The 23,962-nt window shown below is 39.6% G+C and overlaps 1 protein-coding gene across 1 annotated transcript in view; it reads left to right on the top strand.

The window, feature by feature from the left end:
• The window catches only part of DNAH11 (dynein axonemal heavy chain 11), a 321,410-nt gene that overhangs the window by 19,171 nt on the left and 278,277 nt on the right, over positions 1-23,962 (top strand). Inside the window, exons 6-8 of the mRNA XM_013051673.2 lie at positions 3,174-3,385; positions 11,987-12,220; positions 13,341-13,508. Coding sequence (XP_012907127.1) covers positions 3,174-3,385; positions 11,987-12,220; positions 13,341-13,508 — 614 coding nt within the window. The remainder of the gene's footprint in view (positions 1-3,173; positions 3,386-11,986; positions 12,221-13,340; positions 13,509-23,962) is intronic.

Consider the following 23,962-nt stretch of genomic DNA (forward strand, 5'->3'; position numbering starts at 1 on the left):
GTAAACCTGAGCTGATAGCCCACTCTTCAGCCCCATCTCTGCAGCTGGCTTCCTTTCTTGGATACCTGGAAGCTCTGCCACACTCAGACACCCTGGTCTTTCTGTGACCCCATGGTACCTGAGACCACACTGTCCCCGTGAGGTCTCCACCTCTGCTTAGCCTCTGGAGTGATGTCCCTTAGTGGAGCAGACTTCTAAAAGTTCTGATTTTGTGTTCTGCTGCTCCACCACTTGCTGGAGAATGGCCCCTCCTGCCTCAGTCTATCTTCCCGTTGTTTTGGATTCACTTCTCCACCCGTCCTACCTTTCAGAAGGTGGTCGATTTTCTGTTCCTAGAATTGCTGCTCCTCTTCTATCTCTTGTTTAGTTTGTAGGTGTTCAGAATGGTTTGATAACTATCTAGCTGGACTCCTGGGTCCTGATGTCATTTCTGGCTGCTATTCCTCCGCCATCTTGATTCTCCTAGCGGCTCTTTAATTTCTTCCTATATAATATATGTAAGTTAGGAAATACTTAAAATACACTTCAGAGTTAGATGATCTCTTCAGGGTTTTCCCCAAGAGCTCTCTTGGGAAGAGGACATGAGGGGGAATATTTGGGTTTGAAGGTCTGTCAGATCAGAATTCCTGTCCCAGCTCCACTTAGTACATCTTAAATTTGCTGAACTTCCTGTTTTCGTCAGCCAAATTGGCATATTAACACCTTCCCTGCAGAATTGTTCTGAGGATTAGAGCAATATTTCTTAACCTTGTCATTTTTTTAAATTATTCTTTTCATGGTTTATCACCATTGACATTTGGGACAGGATGATTGTTTGTTGTGGGGAGCTGCCCTGTGCTTTGTTGGATGTTGAGTGGCATCCATGGCCTCCACCCCCCACCCCACCCCATTGCATCTGTGACCATCAAAAATGTCACCAGACATTGCCAAATGAGCCCTGGGAGCAAAACCTTTCTTGGCCAAGAACCTTTGGATTGAAGATAAATTATACAGGGTACATAGTACTAGGCACACAGTGACATATCTTCAGTGAGCCAAAAGTGCTCAAATTTTTTTCTGTCTTGGTATAAGAGGAAAATTTTCTATGGATAAAGTTTCTGCAGGAACAAATCCCAGGGGGTACTCAGGGCCTTAGGAGCACATGGATTTTGAGATTCAGACATAAACTCTTTCAGTAGAACAAGTGGCCCGAAGCCATTGTCAGTTAGATATGCAAGACCCCTTCTCAAGGATGTCCTTGAGGCCTTGTGAAATCACCAGATGTGCATATTGTACTTGAAAGGCACTTATCAGATATGATTATTTAATTTTGAAATTAACATTGATTAAAAACACTAATTTGAAAGCATGAGTACAACTGGGGAAGAAAACAGTTCTTGGATGCTCTCTTTCTTCCGAGGTCTTTATTGTTTAGGTGGACAGAAAAATGGATTATTGTTAAGTGGAGTAATAGGAGTGGTGCATTCCTGACCCTGACAGCTCAAAAAAGTTGGCAGGTTTGTGTTGCTTTGTTTTTTGCCCCTGACAGGAATCTTTCCTGTCTTATTTTCTGGGGTTATCCTGAGATAACCCCAGAAAATAAGAATTTACTTAATTCCCTACCTTCATAAATAAAGCCTGATTTCAGTTAATCAAAGGTATTTGTATTCTCAGAAGCAAAATCCATTTGGTTGGAGATCTATTCAGGGTGCATTAAAATGACTAGTTTGTTTTGTTTTGTTTTAGTGAGCAGTTTGGGTGAGGGGTGGAGGGGAGGGGCAGAGGGAGGGAGGGAGGGAGTGATTCTTCAGCAGGCTTGCTGCCTAGCACAAAGTCTGACTCAGGGCTCGATCTCACAACCCTGAAATCATGACCTGAGCAGAAATCATGATAGGTGCTTAACCAACTGAGGAACCAAGATGCCTGTTTTTGTTTTTTTAAGTTTTTGTTTTTTTAATTTTATTTATTTGACACAGAGAGAGAGAGAGATCACAGGTAAGCAGAGTAGCAGGCAGAGAGAGAGAGAGAGAGAAGGGAAGCAGACTTTCCGCCGAGCAGAGAGCCCGATGCAAGGGTCGATCCCAGGACCCTGAGATCATGACCTGAGCTGAAGGCAGAGGCTTAAACCACTGAGCCACCCAGGCGCCCCATGAGATGTCTGGTTTTTTTTGAAATAAACTCTGCACCTCGTGTGGGGTTTGCACTGCTCATCCTGAGATTGAGTTGCATGCTTTACCAACGGAGCCAGCCAGGAATCCCTGAAATTACTAATTTTAATCAAGAGAAAATTTGGATTACATCAAGCAGTAATTATTTTCTTCATGTATATCATGTTTTGGGGAAATATTCCTTATTCATCCTGCTTAATGATTTTTAAGATGGAGATAAAATTTATCTCACATAAAAATAACCATTTTGGGGGCGCCTGGGTGGCTCAGTGGGTTAAGCCTCTGCCTTCAGCTCAGGTCATGCTCTCAGGGTCCTGGGATCGAGCCCCGCATCGCATCAGGCTCTCTGCTCAGTGGGGAGCCTGTTTCCTCCTCTCTCTCTGCCTGCCTCTCTGTTTCCTTGTGATTTCTGTCTGTCAAATAAATAAATAAATCTTAAAAAAAAAAAAACCATTTTGAATGTAGTGTTGAATGACACATACTACATTCACAATGTCCTACAGCCTTCACCTCTCTCTAGTTCCAAGTTATTTTTTTATCACTTATATGGGACAATTTTAGTAGTTACATTTTTGAATTATATAAAATTCCACAGTCATTGCCTGAGTTACTCTCATAGGACATTGGGATGAGACACTGAAATTGTCTTGATACCAAGTACCTAAGAGGAATTAACATTGCAGTGATGAGCTTGTAACCCCAACCATAAAGTGACGACAACTTTGCAGACCTGCTTTATTTCTGTAGTTTCGTGCAGTTGGGTAAATATCCTTAGATCTTAAAGGTGTATTTTCCCAGTGAGTGTTGCGTCATGCTTTCCTTGGGCTCTGTAGGTAACGATACCAGGGCTTGCTTGGATGGCTGCTACATGCAGACTGTATATAAGTCTTCCAAATCCATAGTGGCTCAGTTGTGGGGTCCTTATTTAAGTATAGCCATGTTCTTTAGCTTTGTTTGCTTGAACTTGATAAGTGAATTTCAAAAAAGAGACTGCAGCCCATTGATGGTGGTTTTCGTTCCTCTTAGCGCTCCTGGAAGCCCAAGATGTGGAGCTTTACCTGAGACCCCTGAGAAGACATGTTCAGTATCTCCAGGAGACAGAATTCCCTCAGATCCATGTGCTCATCGCCCCGTTATTTCATACCACCTGCCTCATCTGGAGTCATTCCAAGTTTTATAATACTCCTGCTCGGATTATAGTCCTATTGCAAGAGTTTTGTAATCTCTTCATTAACCAGGTATGTGGTATTAAAAAAAAAAAAAAAAAAAGAACCATCATTGCTATGTGGTAGGTTTTAATAAACCAATGACGAGCAAATAAATGTAGTCTTTAGTAAGAACACCATTTTCCTTTGTTTTTTTTCCAGAAAGGATCTTTATGGTAACAAAGACCAGGTGACTTTTTATTCTAAATGGCAGAAAAGCTCTGGAAATGCGTCCAGTGCATTCAAATGACAGTTTGTTACTGGATTAATACTCTACCTTTCTTCAAAGAGATTGAAGGCAGCTTCTAATAAAAGGCAGATAGGTAGGGCACCTCGGTGGCTCACGTGGCTAAACATCTGACTCTTGATTTTGGCTCTGGTCATGATCTCAGGGTTGTGGGATTGAGCCCTATTTCGGGCTCCAGCACTGGGCCTGGAGCCTGCTTAAGATTCTCCCTCTCCATCTGCCCCCCTGCAACTCCCCCTTCTCAAAAAATTAAATAAGAAAAGTCAGATAGACCTAGTCCCTTCTTCGCAGCTTTCTCTTTTGTTTCCACAGGAACACTAAATGATGGGAGACTTTTGGAAAATAAAGTAAGAGAACCTGGCTGAGAAAGAATGCTGAAAAGTGTAATGCAATTTATTAAAAAAACGGATTCAGGGTGCCTGGATTGGTCAGTGGGTTGAACCTCTCTGCCTTTCTGCTCAGCTCATGATCTCAGGGTCCTAGAATTGAGCCCCATATTGGGCTCTCTACTCAGCAGGGAGCCTTCTTCCCCCTCTTTCTTTGTCTGCCTCTTTGCCTACTTATGATCTCTCTCCCTCTGTTAAATAAATAAATAAAATCTTCAAAAAAATTGATTCATAGTTGACCTTTAACAATCTCAGGTTTATATTTGTTTCTCTATTCTTCACTTGGAAAATGTTTTTTAAAAATTGGACTGCATCCTTAAATATTCTGTATGAATTTTAATTCTTCATGTGCCCATAAAATCAGAGAATATTATATAATTTGAGAGCTAAAAGATAGTTGGAGGACACATAACCCCGTGGTTCTCATTTGGGGCTGTGTCTGAGTCTGCTTGAGCTGCTGTAATGAAATACCATAGACCGGGGTGGCTTTATTTTCAGAAATGGTTTTCTCACAGTTTCAGAGTTGGGGACTCAGATCAAAGTGTCAGTATGGCTGTGTTCTGTTGAGAGTTTTTTTTCCTGGCTTGCAGTCGCTGTGTTTTTCTCTGTGTCCTCACATGGGGTGGGGGTGGGAGAGCTCTTTTTCTCTTCTTACAAAGTCACAGCCCTATGACATGAGGGTCCTGCTCTTAGGACTCCGTGTAATCATAATGATCTCCTAAAGACCATTTCTAGACAGTCACGTTGGTGAATAGGGCTTCAGCATATGGGCTTGGGAAGAGAGACTGTTCTTGGGGTAGCAAATTCCGTATGCAGGAAGTGTATCTGAACCACTAAGGAGTTCTTATAAAATGCCAGAGAAGCAGGATCTGTGTCTGTATGGCTTGGACTGCGAGTTGTTAAGGTTGCTTTCCATGAGAAGTGGATTGCCTCCAGCTGCAGTGGACAATCTGAAGGAGAAAAAAACAGTATAAATTCATGTTAACTGGAAAGTTAAGAATGCAGCGGCTTCTGGAACAGCTTGTTTCAGAGATCTCAGATGATAATTTCAAAGCTCGCTGCCATCCTCCATTTTGGTCGCTTTATTTTGGACTTTATTCTCATCACTTGTTAAGTAAGATGGCTTTTAGTACTCTAGATATGTCCCTTTTTCATAGAGTAACTTCCCTGGAAAGGGACTGTCCTTCTTGCTTAGTTCTGGTCCAGTGGGTTCTGATTCCATTCTGGGAGCAATCTTTGTGGCAGAGGAGATAGGCTACTTGGGACAGTTCTGGGTCACTTGCTTAGAGGAGGTTGGATGACTGTGATTGACCTAAATCTCAGATCTAGACTAATGCCTCCCAGTGGTGTTGACGCTGTGACTCACATGGAAAATAAAAATGCTTTACTGTACAGTTGGGTGAGTTGGAGAGCATTTGGAACCCTGGAAGTGTGGTCATAGACCAGGCGAACAGCTTGAAGCTTCTGCTGCACCAGGCCCTAGAGCCTTGCTGTTACAAGCAGTAGAGAGAACATGGTGGTAGGATGAACAGCAGTGGTTTGGGAACTGTATTTCAATCCAGTCTCTGATATTTTTTTAGACAAATTACCTGAGACTTGAAAAATGACATTATTTCCTGAATTACCCTGAGAATTTAGGGTGAAATCCAGATTAAAGAATGGGTCTCCTAACTTGTGAGATGGAGTTCAGTGGTGTGTGCGTGTGCATGTGTGTGTTTCTCTCTGATTTTAAAGGGGTGGAGAATATGGAGAGGGACTTCGGCCTCAGACCAACCTGAATTCAATTTTAATGGGAATACTTAAAGCAGAGTGAAATTGGTTCTTGAGAACTCAGTTTCCATATCTGTAAGTGAGGGTAATGTCCAGTTCATGGGCTGTTTTGAGGATCAAGAGGTAACCTAAATGGAATGCCCAGTGTGACATTTAACAGGCGCTCAGTCGAAGCTAGTTCTAAGCTATTGACCTTCAAATTAGTTGCAGCTATTGGTGGGAGATAACAATGGATCAGTTCCTTGCTATATTCTCTCCTCTGGCTTTATTCTATTTCTTTCTTTGTTGGTCAACAAGTATGCTAGGTCCTAATGGCTTTGCATCTCCATGTTAAAGACCTTGATCCCTATTGAAAAGTCAGCAATGTATTCTCACAACTTCTGCTATACCCATTTTAAAGGATCCTCATCACATTTTAAGATTTACTAAAACTTAATGCTACAAAGCCCTGCTAATTTATCAACTCCAGAGGTGGTTATCTATTGCAGTAAGTAGCTTTTAGGAAGTCCTTTAAACCTGTGCTCCCTGGCCTCTAGTCTATGGCATGGCCAGTTTGCCAAGCTCCAAGCAAATAATGTAGCTTTCCTTGTTGCTTAGTGTTTCTGGCTCCTGTCCAAATGTTCTGATGACCTGATTTCCTTGATTCTCAAATGGACTTGGTAGTGAATGTTCCCCAACATGTTACGAATCACAAATCAGTAATGAGCCAACTTTCATACCTGGGTCCCCTGAAGAGCTGAATTCTCCCCAAGTCTTCCCCAGTGATCTGCTGTCTAGTTTATTTCTTATGTTAACAAGCAGTATATAGTGCCTTTTATTTGCGAGGAACTCTTCTAAGCCTTTACAAAAACTAAAAATGTAATTCCCTATCAATGCTGTGACATAGAGATGCTATTAGTAATTTGTTTTATAATTTAAAAAAAAATCCCTTGAACTCAAGAGAAGATAAATAGCTTTCCTAAGGTCACCCAGTTTTTTAAAGTGGCACAGTTTCTTAGCCATTACTCTAGGCCCCATATTTTAAAATAACAATTTTGATTTTTAATAACAATGTAATATGTGGTATTCTAATGATAATTGTAAAATATTTTCATTGTATATGATTTATAATAATAGAAATAGTCCTGCACATCGATCACCACAAAATTCAGCCTTTTTTATATTTCATATTCTCAAAACTTACTTGTATTTATGCATTTTATCACACATGTAATTATTTTTTTATTAGCTCCTTGAAAAATTATTTTATTGTTGGATATTTAGGCTGCTTCCAGTCTCCTCTGTTGTACACAATATGCAGAAAACGACTTTATATGAGAGTCCCTTTTTCGTTAACTTGGGTCATCAGTTTAATATAAATTCCTGGTAATGATCAAAGGGTGCAATGTTTTCATGATCCTTGAATAATTTTTGATATTTACAAATTTTTTTAAATGTTGTATCAATTACATTGCTATTACTGATGAGGGAGCATGAGGCTGGCTGAAGACAAAGCAAAAGCTGGCGCCTTGTACCCCCCCCCATCCGCTTCCCCTCTGTCATATGTGTAGCATTCCTCAGGCAGCCCTGACTGCCATGAACAATAAGCAAATAGTTAACTTGCAGAGCTCACAATCCTGCTAGACAGGAATCTCCCTTGGCTTACAATTGTCCTAAATCTCACTAACAAAGACGATTGATAGCAGGATTGTGACACCCCACCAAAAAGTCTCCCAACTATCTTAATGTTAATGGCTGGTCTAAAGACAACATTGATCCAGCCGCCAGGGCAAAGCCTGGGACATCCTGGCACCTTGTAGGCCCTCTTTAGCATATGAAAACTCCACTGACACCTCCCTTCCCCTCACCTTCCCCCAACTGCAGGGTACATAACCTGCCATCCCTCACAACCCGGGGCAGCCCCAGCTCTTCCTGCCCACGGGTCCTGTCCCTGTGCTTTAATAAACCACCATTTTGCACCAAAGATGTCTCAAGAATTCTTTCTTGGTCATCAGCTCTGGACCTCAGCCCACCAAACCTCACCTAGGTTCTAGAACTTCATCATATGGTGCCCAAACATGGGGCTGTGAGTCTTTACATTTGGAATCTGAGCTTTGGTGCAATATGTAAAACATTTTATTATAATTCACCAGCTTTGAACATTACCTCTTTTTTTTTTTTTAAGATTTTATTTGAGAGCAAGAATGAGTGAGCATGAGTGGGGTGAGGGGCAGAGAGAGAAGAAGAATCTCCTCTGAGCAGGGAGGCCAATGTGGACTCCATCCCAGGAACCCGGATCATGACCTGAGCTGCAGGCAGATGCTTAACCAACTGATCCACCCAGGCACCCTGAGCACTACAATTTTTTTAAAAAATTGGGGCGATTTATTGGGTATATAGTGGTAGCATCGTGATTAATTTGTACCTTGCACAATTTTTTTTAAAGATTTTATTTATTTATTTGGCAGAGATCACAAGTAGGCAGAGAGGCAGGCAGAGAGAGAGGAGGAAGCAGACTCCCCGCTGAACAGAAAGCCTGATGTGGGACTCGATCCCAGGACCCTGAGATCATGACCTGAGCCGAAGGCAGAGGCTTTAACCCACTGAGCCACCCAGGAGCCCCAGTACCTTGCACAATTTATGTCATTACACATTTTGTGTTTTTTATAATTTTATAATGTAGCTTTCATGTACTTTGTATATACTTTGAATATACTTTGTATATACTTTGAATCTATTGACCTTTAAGTGTTTATGAAACATTTGAACCCTTGCTGTGTTCAAACATCAGAGGTAACTTGGCATGCTATCATATGTATTTGACTAATACATCAATGCAATCGTTTTAATTTCTGTGGTATTTTAAAATTTTAGAAAAGTATTATTTAAATTGAGGAGGTCTCACTTAAATTTCGGTGTTCTACCCTCCACTGAAAAGTTAGAGATCTCACAGCACTGGCTGTGTCATGGCCATTTGCACAGTCTGTTATAGGAGCTTTGGGTACCCCTTTGGAAAGGTCATGTGCTGTCTAGATGACTATGGTCTCCACCATTTGCTGTTATTCCTGGTTGGTTCCATTCATTTTCATTCTATGACCGATCTTTCTAGGCATTCCAATTTCAGATCTTTTTTATTTTAGAAGTAAATATGTTTCTCTTCCCTTGTTTTCTAACAGTGGCCATTAACAGTCATTTAGGCTGGATTTATAAAAGGCATCATCTCTTCATCTGGCCACCTGGCCACCTCAGTTGATGGCACACCGGAGTTTTGATAATGGGGTCTTTTTTTTTTTTTAATGGCTTGCTTCTTTTCTCTGGTAACCTGACTCCATTCCCTATTTTTTGTACCTCATTACTACTCTAGGCCCACCACTCTGTTTCATGGCTCGGTATCTCCTTGTCGATATTTTCTTAAAGATCCTAGATGAAGAGGCGTGCCCAGGTGGCTCAGTCTGTTAAGCATCTGCCTTTGGCTCAGGTCATGATCCTAGGGTCCTGGGATGGAGCCCCACATCAGGCTCCCTGCTCAGGTGGGAGTCTGCTTCTCTCTTGACCTCTGATGTTCCACCCTGCTTTTGCTCTCTCTCTTTCTCTCTTGGTCAAATAAAATAAAATAAAATCTTTGTCAAAAAAGATCCTAGGTGAAAAGAAGTTTTAAGTGTGAGAGGTCAGCTTGGAAAAGAGATGTCGTGTTTGAGCAAAAATAAGAATCCATAAAAGCACATTTTAAAAAAGCAGCTGAGAGATAGGCATCCAGCTAACATAGTCTTGCAGATAAATTGCTTAATTAATAATTGATTAATTGGCTTACTGATAAATTGGTTAGCAGTATTTTAGTGTATAAGGTCTCTGAGTGGGGACCAGTTCATCCTAAATCCCATGGGTTTTTGGTGTATGCTGAGACCCTTGAGTATGAGAGAATAGAGTACTCATGGTCAGGCGTGCTCCAGAGTGTTGCTGTAGGAAGCAGAAAAGAATTCAGAGTTTAAGAGCTAAGAGGAATTTTGAGATTTACTTAATTCATCTCGCTCCTTTCATAGATAAGGAAACTGAGATCCTCTGAGATAATTTAGCTAATATCACAAAAGCAGTTAGTAGCCCCTAACTGGATCATAACTGCCTCCTGCTGATCGCTTTTACCTCACACACCCTGCTGCCCATTGAAATGATATAGACTAGATTTTCTTAGGGTATTTAGTACTATGAGTACTATATCCTTGTCTTTGGGAGATTAATTGCTGTGATTGTGTCATTTGTGCGAAGGTCCATCAGGAAGAATAAGAATGAAAATAAGAACAGCTTGCCTGGACGTTAAGTTAGATGCAGGTAATTAAGTCACTGGGGGCTTCTGAAACAGAGAAGGCAATTGAGTCATTGCCACAGATTTTTTTTTTTTTTTTAAGCTTCCTGAAAGGACACAGGGCACATTTTTTATAAAGCGCACATAAAGATAAAGGTCTCTGGAAATCCTAGTTTGTACCAAAATGTTGACTCCTTTATAACATAAGGGATTACTGGTGGTTCTCTTCAGTGTTCTCTGTGCAGTGTTAGCAGCATACAGGCCATGTATGCTCTTCTGGGCAGCTGCAGTGGGAAGTAAGAGCACAGATGGGCGATCTACAGCTCAAACTCAAAGAATTCTAATCCGTAGGGGTTTTAGAAGCTAAACATGAGTTTCTTACTTACAAATTATGGCACAGTCTATATTACATGTAAAACTGTGACCATTAATGGGGGAAGAATACTATGTCTACATTTAGAAAAAAATCCTTCCATCTGTAGTGAACTCAATGGCTTTCATTACGTACTCGACTGGGATAGGTAACAACTTTCTAAGCAACCACCACATTCAAGGAACAAAATTTAAGCCTATGATTTATGTGAGTTGAAGATGCTTCGGGAAGAAATAGTGTACAAAAGAGCCTATCGAATTTATATTTTCTTGAAGTCCTTAAGGAGGGAAATTCTGAATATTCCTAACAAATATGGGTAGGGAAGGTCTGGAAGGTACCTAGATGTGACTGTCCTATGAGAAATTGACCAGTGTACATGAATCTGCTACTAGAGTCTTTTTTTTTTTTTTTAATAACTAGTTTCCATGCTGAACATGGGGCTTGAACTTTTGCCTCAGATCAGTGGTCATGTGCTCTACTGACTGAGCCAGCCAGGTGCCCCTGCATGGGTCTTTCTTTTAAAAAACCCCTCTTACCTTTCCATTTACTCTACTTAAAACTCATTATATAGCATTATTTTCACTAGATTTTATGTCCTGTCATGTTAGTAGAAGAGATGCTTGCTACCATAAGAAAATTGCTGGTGTGACCCTTAACTATATGAGCTCTTTCTCACCTTTACAGATGACCCACTGCTACCAGGTAAGGTGACCGTAGTTTTTAAAGCCCATGGTCTTCAAGAGTTCCCCTTCTGGTTTGTGTATTTCTTTATATGAAGGAAAAATTAAGCAGAATATTTGTAGTGAGAATACCCATGCAAATGCTCATTATACAGTTGTCATACCTGCAAAGCTTAGCAAAAACTTAGTCATTGCTAGAAAGTGTATTTGGAAATTGTACAGTCTCCTGTATATCTACAGGATATACAGGATTCTAATGTATACAAGTATGTCATTGAAAACCCAGTGTCAAAAAAAAAAAAAAAGAAAGAAAGAAAGAAAGAAAGAAATCCCAGTGTCTGAATTTTTAGAATTTTTTGTCTCACAGCATTGCTAGCCCAATTCTAAGGATGTATCATTTAAAACATGCGTTGAGGGGCGCCTGAGTGGCTCAATCCACTCCATGTCTCACTCTTGGTTTCTGCTCAGGTCATGACCTCAGGATCATGAGATCCTGCCCCAGGCCAGGCTCAATGTGGAGCATTCTTGTCCCTTTCCCTCTGTCCCTCTACTTCCCCCCAGTGCTTCTCACTCTCTCAAATAAAATCTTAAAAAGCAAAAAAAAAAACCCCAAAAGATTGAGGGGTACCTGGGTGGCTCAGTCTGTTAAGTGTGTCTGCCTTCTTCCTGGTCATGATCCTGGGGTCCTGGAATTGAGCCCCATGTTGGGCTTCTTGCTTAGCGGGGAGCCTGCCTCTACCTCTCTTCTGAGCCTCGGCACATGCTTTCTCTTAAGTAAATAAACACAATCTTTAAAAAAAAAGATTCATTGAAAAAAATCCATTGAAACAGGTGTTTTCACTAAAAAACCTTTTTTTAAAACATATTTTTGATCAGAGTTTCCTTTTATTAAAACCTAGGCAATAGCTTATCTTTCACCTGAAGACCTTTTGAAAGGAGAAGTTGAAGACTCTTTGGAAAAGATTCAGGTGGCCATTAACATCTTAAAGACTTTCAAAAAGTCTTTTTTTGACTACAGAAAAGAATTGGCAAGCTATTTTAAGGGAAACAAGGAGCTAAAACCGTGGGATTTCCAGTCTCAACTGGTGTTTTGTAGATTTGACAAATTTCTGGACCGTTTCATGAAAATAGAGGTATTTATTGACTTGTGATTTATTTGTATTGTGGATGGGTTAAAAAATCTTGTTTTCTGTATCATTTGGGAGATAGTTTATTCTGTTTGGGTGGGAGAGAGGAAGGTCTCCTTTCTGGATTATTATGAAGTGCTGACAAGGCCAGTGCTGTTAAGGCTGTTCTTATAAACTTTACTTTGATTTCTTTCTTTTCTTTTTTAAATTCATTTTTTATTCTTTTAGTATACTGAACATAAGTGAGACTCTCTTATGTATTAGTGATCTTTGACTTCTAACTTAATAAGCTCTTGGAAGACCATTGTAAAACAAAAATCTCTACTATACGTGAAAAACCTATTTGATTACCTAAAATGCCATACTATCTTTCAGAATATTAATATATGGACTATAAAAATACTAAAGCCCATCGTAAAAAAAAAGAACATGGAAATATGTGCTGTGTGTAAATAGTTTTTCAGATACTTTAAAAACAAACAGTGAATACACGCATGTACAAACATTCACACACGTAGTTGGAGCCAACTGGCTAAGCGTTTTTTTAAAGCAGGGGATCTAGTGGCAGTGCCTTCAGCTCTTTGTAAAACTCTTTCAAGTTTGGACTTTCTTGTTATCATAAAATTTGTTGTATTTCATCCAAAATTAGAACTGCGTGTTTTGAAAATTCCCATCCCTTAATCAGCCTGAATGCCTCTCAAAGTCTAAGAGCTAAATGCCTAACTAGGGGCGACTGGTCCCCTTTCCTTAACAGTCTTCTGCCCCCTCTCAGTACAGGAGGTAATTCACTGCAAAATGGAAGCTGCAGATAGGATTTTAGATATGACCTTGGGATCTGAGGTAGGATTAGAAGGATGTAAAAGTACAGAATCATATGTTTAGCTCTGCTAAAGTAGGTATTGCCTGGACTGCTGGAAAATTCTTAGGAAATGTGAAAATGGGAATATGATTTTAAAACCAGTAACTTTGTTCATTTAAATCATTTATGATTTTCTGTCATGTAAGTGTCCATTAAATCACTCATTTTTTTTGAATACTTGAAAGAGTTTCATCTTTGCAACTTTAAACTGCTCCCGTCCTGTTTGAGGTGGTGGAAAGATCTTTATTATACTGTGTTTTTACCAAGGATATATTTGTCACCATATTGGAATTTGAAAAGCTGGAAAGACTTGAATTTGGTGGTACCAAAGGAGCGATTTTAAATGGACAAATCCACGAGATGATGGAAGAATTTATGGAACTATGTGAAGTTTTTAAACAGAGCACTTATGACCCATCTGATTACAATGATACGGTAATATTATACCTTTGCATTTCATTGCATAGAACCTTATAATTTTAAAGCTAGAAAGGATGGAAGGTCAGAGTGGTAATAGGTTCCGCCTTGTAGAATCTCTCTAGGATGAAAGAGGTTAAATGACTTGCCCCAAGTCTCTCATTTACTTAGTGGTAGATCAGGGACTGGAACTTAGGCCTTTGTATTTAGAAGTTGAGAACATTGACAGCTGTTTCTAATGTAACAGTGGACTCAGTCAGGATTTGTTTCTGGCTTATGTGTACTTTGAAAAGGAAGTTTTCAGATTAACTCATTTCTGTATGACTGATGTCTCTGTAATTTGTGTGTTTTATTTTGTCCTTTTCTTGAATCACCGGATTATTTTTTGGTCTATTTGAACATTCCATTTCAGGCTATTCACTATATATATTATGAAGATGTATATTGTCTCTCACATATTTTTGCTTTCTTCTTTAGTGTTCTTTGTAGTTTCATAATTTCAGGCTCAAGGAAATACGGGGAAGCTTTCAGATGTAGGTGCTTCTGTTTTCTGCCACTCCCAGTGTGTTAGTGGCCAGGGAGTTGCCTGGGAGGCTCCCTGCAGCTCTAGGATAAGAATAGCTTCATTTCAGTTGTCGGCCATGAGCGGTGAAGTCTGAGTACTAAAAAAAGAAAAGAAAAAAAAAAGGATTTCACTCTTGTCTTCTTTTTTTTATACAGAATGTGAATTTCTTCACTGTTGTGCTTATATTTGGTCAAATAATGGGTTATGTGTAATGCACAAGTGCAGTGAGTTAGCTTTATTAAAGCCAAGGTCAGCAGACTTAATCCTTTTGAACTCTAGTCCGCTTTTGGGGAGTGGAAGTAACGGCAAGAGGATGCAGCTGTTATGTGTCCTGCTATTTTGTGCAAAAGTAGGAGGAACCTAGGACCCTGGTGAGTAAGAGCCTGAGCTCATCTCCAGAGCCTGTAAGATGTCTGTCCCACGTGGTGGGCATTCCAGGAATCTGGATGGAATAGAACTCTTGCAGCTTAGCTCTCCTGAGCAACTTGGCAGAGAAGTGTGAGACCCACCGCACAGGGAATCCTCGGGTGCACCTGAGTAGCTAAATCTGGATTTCCCCATGGTGGGAACACCTGGCAGGTTTTCAGAGCACAGGGGTTGGAGAGGGAGGTGAGGTTTAGCTGATGTCACTACCTTGGCAATGCCAGAGGTCCTGAATTTATCCCTCTGTCTTCCCAAAGCCTGGCACAGTTGCAAACAAGGAGGAATACAATATTCATTTGCTCCTAACATACGTATTTACTTAGTATTTGTATTTTGGTATTGAGTATTTTGAAGTCCTATTCATTTTGTGAGTAAAATGGGCAAGGCTTACTCCTTTATTTATTTATTTAGAAAGATTTATCTATTTCTATTTAGAGAGAGTGCACACACAAGCAGAGGGAGGGTCAGAGGGAGAGGAATAGAGAGAATCTCAAGTAGACTCCCTGCTGAGTACAGAGCCTACCACAGGCCCCTTGGTCTCACAACTGCAAGATCATGCCCCAAGCCCAAAACAAAGAGTGAGATCCCCAGCCAGCTGCATCCCCCAGGTGCCCCCGGGCTTACTTCTGATGTCCGTGTCTGGGTTGAGACGTTAATAACCTGCCCTTGAAGTTCTTCATCCTCTTCTCTGGGTATTTCTCTTTAGAAGAGAACCTAGAAGCTCCTTGACTTTGGCCCTTCCTTAAAATTAAAATACTAATTAACTAAAAGTTCATTTAATTGCTTTTCTTATGTTGAAGAGTTTTGCCTTTTGTTTCTTTTGAAGATTTTATTTATTTGTTAGAGAGAGAGACAGAAAGTGCAAAAGCAGGGGCAGTGGAAGGCAGAGGGAGAAGTAGGCTCTCTGCTCAGCAGGGAGCCCGATGCGGGGCTCAATCCCAGGTCGCTGGAATCATGACCTGGTTATCAGTGTTGCCTCAGAATGTTGCAATGATTATGTATTTTTAGCTTAATAAGCTTTATCTGGGGCTTTTTAGCTGAATTCATTTTATTGATTTTTATGATGAATTCAGTTGGTAATTTTTAGGAGACATTTTCTGAAATTATTTCCAGCCTAGTATATTCATACAGTCATATCCACATGCCCACCGCATGCCCTTCTCTTCCCACTGCATATGCTTTTGCATGTTCCCTGGTCCCCAGTTAATATACACGAGCACTAACATAGCAGTTGATTGTATCATGACTTTAGTATAATAATGGTTCAAATATATTTCAGTAAATTAAAGAAATAATTGCTGATTTGCATTTGGATGTACTAGTATTTGTTTCTTTCAATCACTTTCAAGCCTATAATCAGGCAAAAGAGGTGTGCCACTGTGGTCCATTTATAGAACATAGGGATTTTCTCAGGCATATCCTTAAAAATATTTCTAGGTTTCTCAATTAATTTTGAATAGAAAGATCACTTCAGGCATTTCTTTGGCTTCTTCCTATGGAATTTTGAGATTTAGACAATAAAAGGGAGAGACTTGGATTATTTATTTTGTTGAAATTGATTTGACATTTAACATCGTGTAGATTTAAGGTATACAACTTGTTAATTTCAGACATTTTATATATTGTGATACTGTCATTGTAGTGAAAACCACCACCTCTCTCACACCACGTAGTTATATTTTCTTTTTAGTGGTTGGAATCATTATGTTCTAGTCACTTAGCAAGTTTGATATTAAATGAATATAGACACAACAAGTATTGTATTAAAATAACAAACTTGCTAAGAGATTTGCTTTATTAGTTGTATTTAATAGCTAGTCAGATCACTTCAGCCCCAGCAGCTTTCGTTTGTTGACATTTTGAGGTGTTACTTGCGTAGTTATCTGGAGAATTTTCTTTAATCAGGGGTAGTGGCTATTTGTGAGAGGAATGTCCTGGCTCCACTTAGTTAGTCTCTGTTCATCAGAGTCCATTAATATTTACTGAGTAATCGCTAGGTACCAGGAGTTATGCCGAATCTTCACACATTCCTGTTTCTTTCTCACTATAATCCTGAGAGTGATGTTGTGGTGGATAACAAGCAAATTACCTGAGACTCCACGGTCTCCTGGGAGGGGACCCGGCTCCAGCCCCGAACTCTGAAGCCCATGCCAGTGCTCTCCCCTGTGCCTCTCTGACTTCAGTATTTGCCTCCTTGTTGTCTCCTCATTGAAATGAAGGGAATAAGTTCATCTGGGCAAGGGGGGGTGGTGCTGTGTTTGGAGGAATCAACCTGAGCGCCTGTGCCCCAAGGTGAGCTGATCCCAAGATACAGTATCTTTTGCTTCCAGTCTGTCTTTATACCAGAATCTAAAATACATTTTCCAAGTTGTTCTTTAGTTAATCCATACTAGGTTGTATTCCAGTTCCTACAGTTCATCCTCTGTTCTGCTCTAGCCTACCGAATGATTAATTCTTCTATTACTGTATGTAGCATTTTCTAATTTTAGTGATAAAACTTGTTAGCCATCTACAGGATTTTCCTATGTCTCACCTGCTTATTTTTCGAGATAAAATTTATTCTTTAAAAGCATGACACTCTTTTGAAAACATATCATGCAAAAAGTCTCCTCCTTCTTATCCTGCTGTCTTATTCCTTAATTTTCCACTTTTTTCTCCCCTAAGGCATCTACCATTAGGAGTTTCTAGTATAATATTCCAGCGATACTTGGTTCATGCACTAGCAAATCCATGGGTGGGTTCTCTTGCATTCTGCTTTTGCACAGATAGCCTTCTTTACACACCACTTACACCTTGCTTTCCTCACTTAATGTATTTTGGCAGTCATTTTGTATCACTACAAAGGCATTGCCTACTTTTTAAAGAATTGCATCTTATTCCATTGTATTTATGACTATTTATTTTTAAATGTTAAAGTAGTAGATAACATTCTTTAAAGATACATTTAGGAACTTCTGCTTCTGAGAAGATGAAATAGACATACTTTTCCATATACCTTTTAGTAAGTAGGGCTAAAGCATTTTTATATAAAATTGTTACCTGAAATTTACCTAGACATGGGACTGGATACACTGGCAACCTGGAAACACCAATGAGCACAGACATAACTTGCCCCAGTAAAAGCCTGATCTCTCTTAAGAAGGGAGAAACATAGTAAGAAAACTTGTAGACCTAATCTCTCTAGTTCATCCAAACCCTACAGAAGAAACTGTGTCCTACCCCCATTCATGCCAGCAAAGACCGAGTGGGAAGCCTAGACTTAAAATCAGTCTGGGGATGCCTAGGTGGCTCAGTCAGTTAAGCATCTTCCTTTGGCTTAGGTCCTGATCCTGGGGTCAAGTCCCACTTTGGGCTCCCTGTCCCTTCTTGCCTGCCCCTCCCCCTGCTTGTTCACTTTCTCCCCCTCTTTCTTTCCTTCTGTCTGTCTCTTTCTCTGGCAAATAAATAAAATCTTAAAGAAGTCTGTAACAGGTGCCTCAGCAACCTCCCACCCCCACCGGGATGGTGCCAGAGATTGGGTAATTGGAGAGCTGTGATTGTCGTCCTGCCTGGATACTAAAGAGCTCCCACTTTGTGGTGTCAGTGGAGACCCCATGAGAATCCTGGACTTTCTTCCTCATCCAGTAACATACTAACCCCACTGGGGTAGTGTCAGAGGAATCCTGCTGGAGAGTCAGAACTTTGACCATGGCCAAGTGGTAACCAAGTCACCTGCACTGGCATCAGTGGAGACCACATGGGGAACTTGAATACCCAGTTATGGTAAAGAGCTCCCCACACTTCGGTATCAACCAATGCCAAGGGAGAACCTGGATGTCTATCTCTACATGAGGCTGGAGCAGTATTGGAGAAAATCAGCGAAAACAAGTTTCAAGATCCAGTGTCTCATAATATGAAAGTGTCCAGAGTCCATTGAAAATGACTTATTATACCAAGAGCCAGGAAGGTCTCCTCTGAATGAGAAAGATCACTAATAGATGGCAACATGGAGATGACAGAGATGTTAGAATTCTCTTACGGATTTTAAAGAGCCAGGCTAAAAATGCTTCAATAAGTAATTATGAACATGCTTGAAACAAATGAAAAAACAGCCTCAGTAAAGAAATATAAAGTTTCAACAAATAGATGATAGAATGAATGAATTTTAGAGCTGAAAACAGAACAAAATATGAAGCACTGGGATTTGGAATTCTGTGGCAGAATGGAGGAATAAAGAATTCACACACCGGAGCCACCTGGGTGGCTCAGTGGGTTAAGCCTCTGCCTTCAGCCCAGGTCATGATCTCAGGGTGCTGGGATCAAGCCCTGCATCAGGCTCTCTGCTCGGCAGGGAGCCTGTTTCTCCCTCTCTCTCTGCCTGTCTCTCTGTCTACTTATGATCTCTCTCTCTCTCTGTCAAATAAATAAAATCTTAAAAAAGAAAACCAAACACACACTGGAAGGTAGAGCAATAGAGACCCCTCAGTCTGAACACTAGGGAGGGCTAGAGAAAGAGAAAGAGCAGAGCCTCCGGGGCTTGTGGGAGTGTACCAGACCTAGCATTTGTGTCACTGGACACCGAGAAAGACCGTGAAGCTGAAGGTCTCAAAGAGATAATGGCTGAGAACTTGCTGACTTTGATGAGATAGAAAACTACAGATTCAAGGAAATAAGAACTCAAAGGTAAATCCAAGGAACAACCCAGAGAATTCTGTGCCAAGAGACTTAATTAAACTTTAGAAAACAGAAGACAAAAAAATCTTCAAAGCAACAAGGAAAGTCTTGCCTAAGGGGAAAGATGATTTGAATGACAGGGAATTTCTAATCAGAAATCGTGGGGGCCAGAAGGAAATGGCAAAATATTTTTCAAGCCCTGAAAGAAAAAATCCATTAACTCTGAGTTCTCTATCCAGTGAAAAACACCCTTCAGGAATTCAGGACAAATCAAATTCTCAGAAGCACAAAAGACCAAGAGAATTTGTCGTGAGTAGACAACCTAAGAGAACAACTGGAAGAAGTTCTTCTCACAGAGAGGAAATGATAAAATGGGGAGCCGTGGGACCCCAGGAAGAACATGGTAAGGGAAAATATGTGTAAAAATAAAAATCCTTGTCTTCTTGCGTTTTCTAAATTGTTTGACAGTGAAAGCAAAAACTAGAACACCGGTTTTAAGTGTATGTGCTGAAAATATTTAAGACAATTGTATTTTAAAAGAGCATGAAGGGATCAAAATGGAGGTGAGGTTTGTTCTGTTTTTGCCTCTTTAAAAATTGTGGTAAGACATGTTTTACATTTTACTTTTGTGTCCATTTTTAACTGTCTGGTTAAATGGCATTAAGTATATTCACAGTGTTGTACAATCATCAGTGTTATCCACTTCTGGAACTTTTTAATCATCTTGCATGAAAACTCTACCCATTAAATGGCCACTCTTCCTTGCCCCCTCCTCCTCTCAGTCTCTGGTGGTCCCTAGACTGCTTTTTGTCTCTGGACATGTTTATTTTATATATCTCATATTAGTGGACTGATACGATGTCTTTTGTGTTTGGCTTATTTCACTTAGCATAATGTCTTTAAGGTTCATCCAGTTACAGCCTGCGTTGAAGTTTCATTTTTTTCAAGGCTAGATAATATATGTAAATGCTGAAATTCATTTATTGATGAACACCTGGGTTGTTTCTATCTTTTGGCTCTTGTGAATAATGGTGCTATACACAATAGTATATTAAGTATTTGTTAATCCTTTCTCTTCTTTGGGGTATATACCTAGGATTGAGATGATTGGTTGTGGGGCTCCAGGGTGGCTCAGTTGGTTAGGTGTCGGACTCTCACTTTTGGCTCAGGTCATGATCTCAGGGTCCTAAGCCTGAGCCCTGACTGGGGTGCTTAGTGGGGAGTCTGGTGAGATTCTCTTTCTCCCTTTCCCTCTCTCACTCCCCCTTCACTTCCCCCATGTACTCTTATACACTCTCTGTCTCTCAAAAAAAAATGCTCAATCATGTGGTAATTTTATATTTAACTTTTTTTCCTAAAGATTTTATTTGAGAGAGTGGGAGTGTGAGCACGGATTTGGAGGGGCAGGAGTAGAGGTAGAGGGAGGAGCAGACCTCTTCCCTGAGCAGGGATCCCAATGTGCAGCTCAATCCTGCAACCCTGGAATCAGGACCTGAGCCAAAGGCAGGAGCTTAACCAACTGAGCCACCTAGGTGCCCCTATGTTTAACTTTTTGAGGAATTTCTAAACCTTTTTCCATAGTGGTCAAACATTTTTGCTTTTCCACCAGCAGTGCAGAAAGATTCCAAGATTACCATGTCCTCACCAACACTTACTGATTTTCTCTTTCTTTTCTTCTTTTTCTTTGCCATCCTAATGCCTCTGAAGTGATAGCTCATTATGGCTTGATTTGCATTTCCCCAATAGCAAGTATTGTTGGTCTTTTTTTTTTTTAAGTACCTATTGGCCATTTTTATATCTGTGAAGACATGTCTGTTAGAGTATTTTGCTCTTTTTTTTTTTTTTTTATTGGAGTCTTTGTTGTAGTTTTCCCTATATTTTGGACATTAATTCCTTCTTAGATATAAGATTTGCAAGTAGTTTCTTCCATTCTGTGCATTGTCTTTATACTTTCCTGATAGTGTTTTTTGATGCCAAAAAGTTAACTTTGAAGTCACATTTATCCATTTTTTCTTTTGTTGTCTTTTCCTTTTGATGTCATATCCAAGAAATGGTGGCCCAATCCAATGTCGTGAAGATTTTCTCCAGTATTTTCTTATAAGAGTTTCATATTTTTAACTCTTACATTTAGGTCTTGATCTACTTTAAGTTTATTTTTGTATATCTTGGGGCACCTGGGTGGCTCAGTCGATTTAATTTCTGCCTTTGGTTCAGGTCATGATCTCAGGGTCCTGGGATCAAGTCCCACATCGGGCTCCCTGCTTTCAGGAAGGAAGCCTTTTCTCTTCCCTACTTATGCTCACTCTCTCTCAAGTAAAATCTTAAAAAAAATTTTTTTAAATATCTTGTAAGGATTGCCTTTATTGTTTGTCAGTAAAGTATGGAAATGCAACTGATTTTTGCATGTTGATTTTGTATTCTATGACTTTGATGAATATATTACTGCTGAAAGTTTTTTTGGAGGAGGGTTATAGAATCTTAAGGGTTTTTTGCATATAAAATCCTTTAACCTGTTAAGAGATCATTTCACTTCTCGATTTCCACCTTTGATAATTTTTTTCTTACCTAATATTTCTAGCTAGTACTTGTTATGTTGAGTAGAATTGATAAAAGTGGGCATTCTATTCTGTTGCTGATCTTAAGGGAAAAGATTTTAAGGTTTAAGCAATGAGTATGATATTACCTCTGCAGTTTTGATAGATGGCCTTTATCATTTAGATAAAGTTTCCTTCCATTCTTAACTTTGTTGAGTGGTTTTATCATAAAAGGATGTTGAATTTTGCCATGTTTTTTATGCATCAGTTGAGATGATTGGGGTTTTCTTCTTACATTTGATTAATGTGGTGAACTACATTGATTTTCATTTGCCATCCTTGAATTCCAGGAATAAATCTACTTGGTCATTGTGTGTAATTTAATATGCTGATGGATTCTGTTTGCTCATTTTTTTTCGTGAGTATGTTCGCATCATTACTTATGAGGAATACCAGTCTAGAATTTCCTCCTCTTGTAGTATTTTTGTTTGGCTTTGCTATCAGGGAGATGTTTGCCTCATGGAATGAGTTAGGAGTATTTCCTTTTCTACAGTTTTTGGAAGATTTTAAGAAAGATTGTTTTCTTAATTTTCCTTACTGCTGGTTTGTTATTATAAAATAGAAGTGCAACAGATTTCTGAATATTAATTTGGTATCCTGGAATTTCACTGAATTCATTTATTCTAATAGTTTTTTGTTTTGTTTTTGGTGGCATCCTAAGAGTTTTCTCTATATAGTATCATGTCATCTGCAAATACTGACAGTTTCACTTCTTCCTTACCAATTTGGATGCCTTTTATTTCTTTTTCATATCTGATTGCTATGGTGAGGGCTTCCAGTACTATGTTGGATACTAGTGGTGAGAGTGGACATAATTGTTTTGTTCCTAGTCTTAGAAGAAAAGCTTTCAGCATTTTACCTTTGAGAATGATGTTATCTGCAGGTTTGTCATATAGACCCTTTATTAATGTGAGGTGTGTTCCCTCTAAAAGAGTGAGTTATGTTCTCTCTAAACCTACTTTGTTGACAGTTTTATCATGAATGGATGTTGGATTTTGTCAGATGCTTTTCCTATATCTATTGAGATGATGATAAAATGATTTTTATCCTTCATTTTGTTAATGTATCCATGATCATGGTGAGTCATCCTTTCAATGTGTTGTTGAATTTGGTTTGCTAATTTTTGCATCTATGTTCATCACGGTTACTGGTCTGTTATTTTCTTTATGGTGTCTTTGTCTGGTTTTGGTATCAGTATGCTGACCTCGTAGAAAGAATTGGGAAGCATTTCTTTCTCTTAGATTTTTTTGGAATGGTAAGAAAAAAATAAGTATTAACTCTCCTTTAAATGTTTGGTAGAAAAAAAAAAAGTGTTTGGTAGAATTCACCTGTGAAGGTGCCTGCTCCTGGATTTTTGTTTGGGGTTTTTTTAGGTTTTTTTAGTTACTGATGGATTTTTGTTACTAGTAATTGGTCTGTTCAGATTTTGTGTTTCTTCCATATTTAGTCTTTGCAGATAGCAGGTTTCTAGGAATCTTTCCATTTCCTCCAGGTTGTCCACTTTGTCGGTATATTGTTTTTCAGAGTAGTCTCTTCTAATTCTTTGTATTTCTGTGCTTTTGATTACTTTTCCTCTTTCACTTTTATTTGAGTTTTCTTTTCTTTCTTTCTTTTTTTTTTTAAGATTTTATTTATTTATTTGACAGACAGAGATCACAAGTAGGCAGAGAGGCAGGCAGAGAGAGAGGAAGGGAAGGAGGCTCCCTGCTGAGCAGAGAGCCCGATGCGGGACTCGATCCCAGGACCCTGAGATCCTGACCTGAGCCGAAGGCAGCGGCTTAACCCACTGAGCCACCCAGGCGCCCCGATATCCTTCTTTCTTGTGGGTTCCTACACCAGGGGTTTGGTTCCTAAAGTCCATCTCTGCCCCCCTTCTTCCCTTCTCAGTGTGGCTCCTTTTTTGCCTATGGCCATGGGTGATCTGTTCTGTTCATCTTCAGGTCATTTTCAGAATGACTTGCCTTATATGTACCTGTTGCCTCTGTGTGTCATGGGAAGAGGTGAGCTCAGGATCCTTCTACGCTGCTGTCTTCCTGGAACTCTTGTGTCAACATAGTTTTCATTTCCTTTTTGATATCTTCCTTGAACCATTGGTTATGGGAGGAAAGATATTACTTGAACCGGTGAAAGATGATGACATTAAACATTAGATAACTGATGTACATATAATGTAAAAATAAATCTATGTATCTAGATATGTAATATCTCGAGCATCACAAAGAGATACATTTAAAACA

Source organism: Mustela putorius, unplaced genomic scaffold (assembly GCF_011764305.1).
Source record: "Mustela putorius furo isolate JIRA1106 unplaced genomic scaffold, ASM1176430v1.1 tig00003845_pilon_pilon_pilon, whole genome shotgun sequence".
Taxonomy (NCBI): Eukaryota; Metazoa; Chordata; class Mammalia; order Carnivora; family Mustelidae; genus Mustela; species Mustela putorius.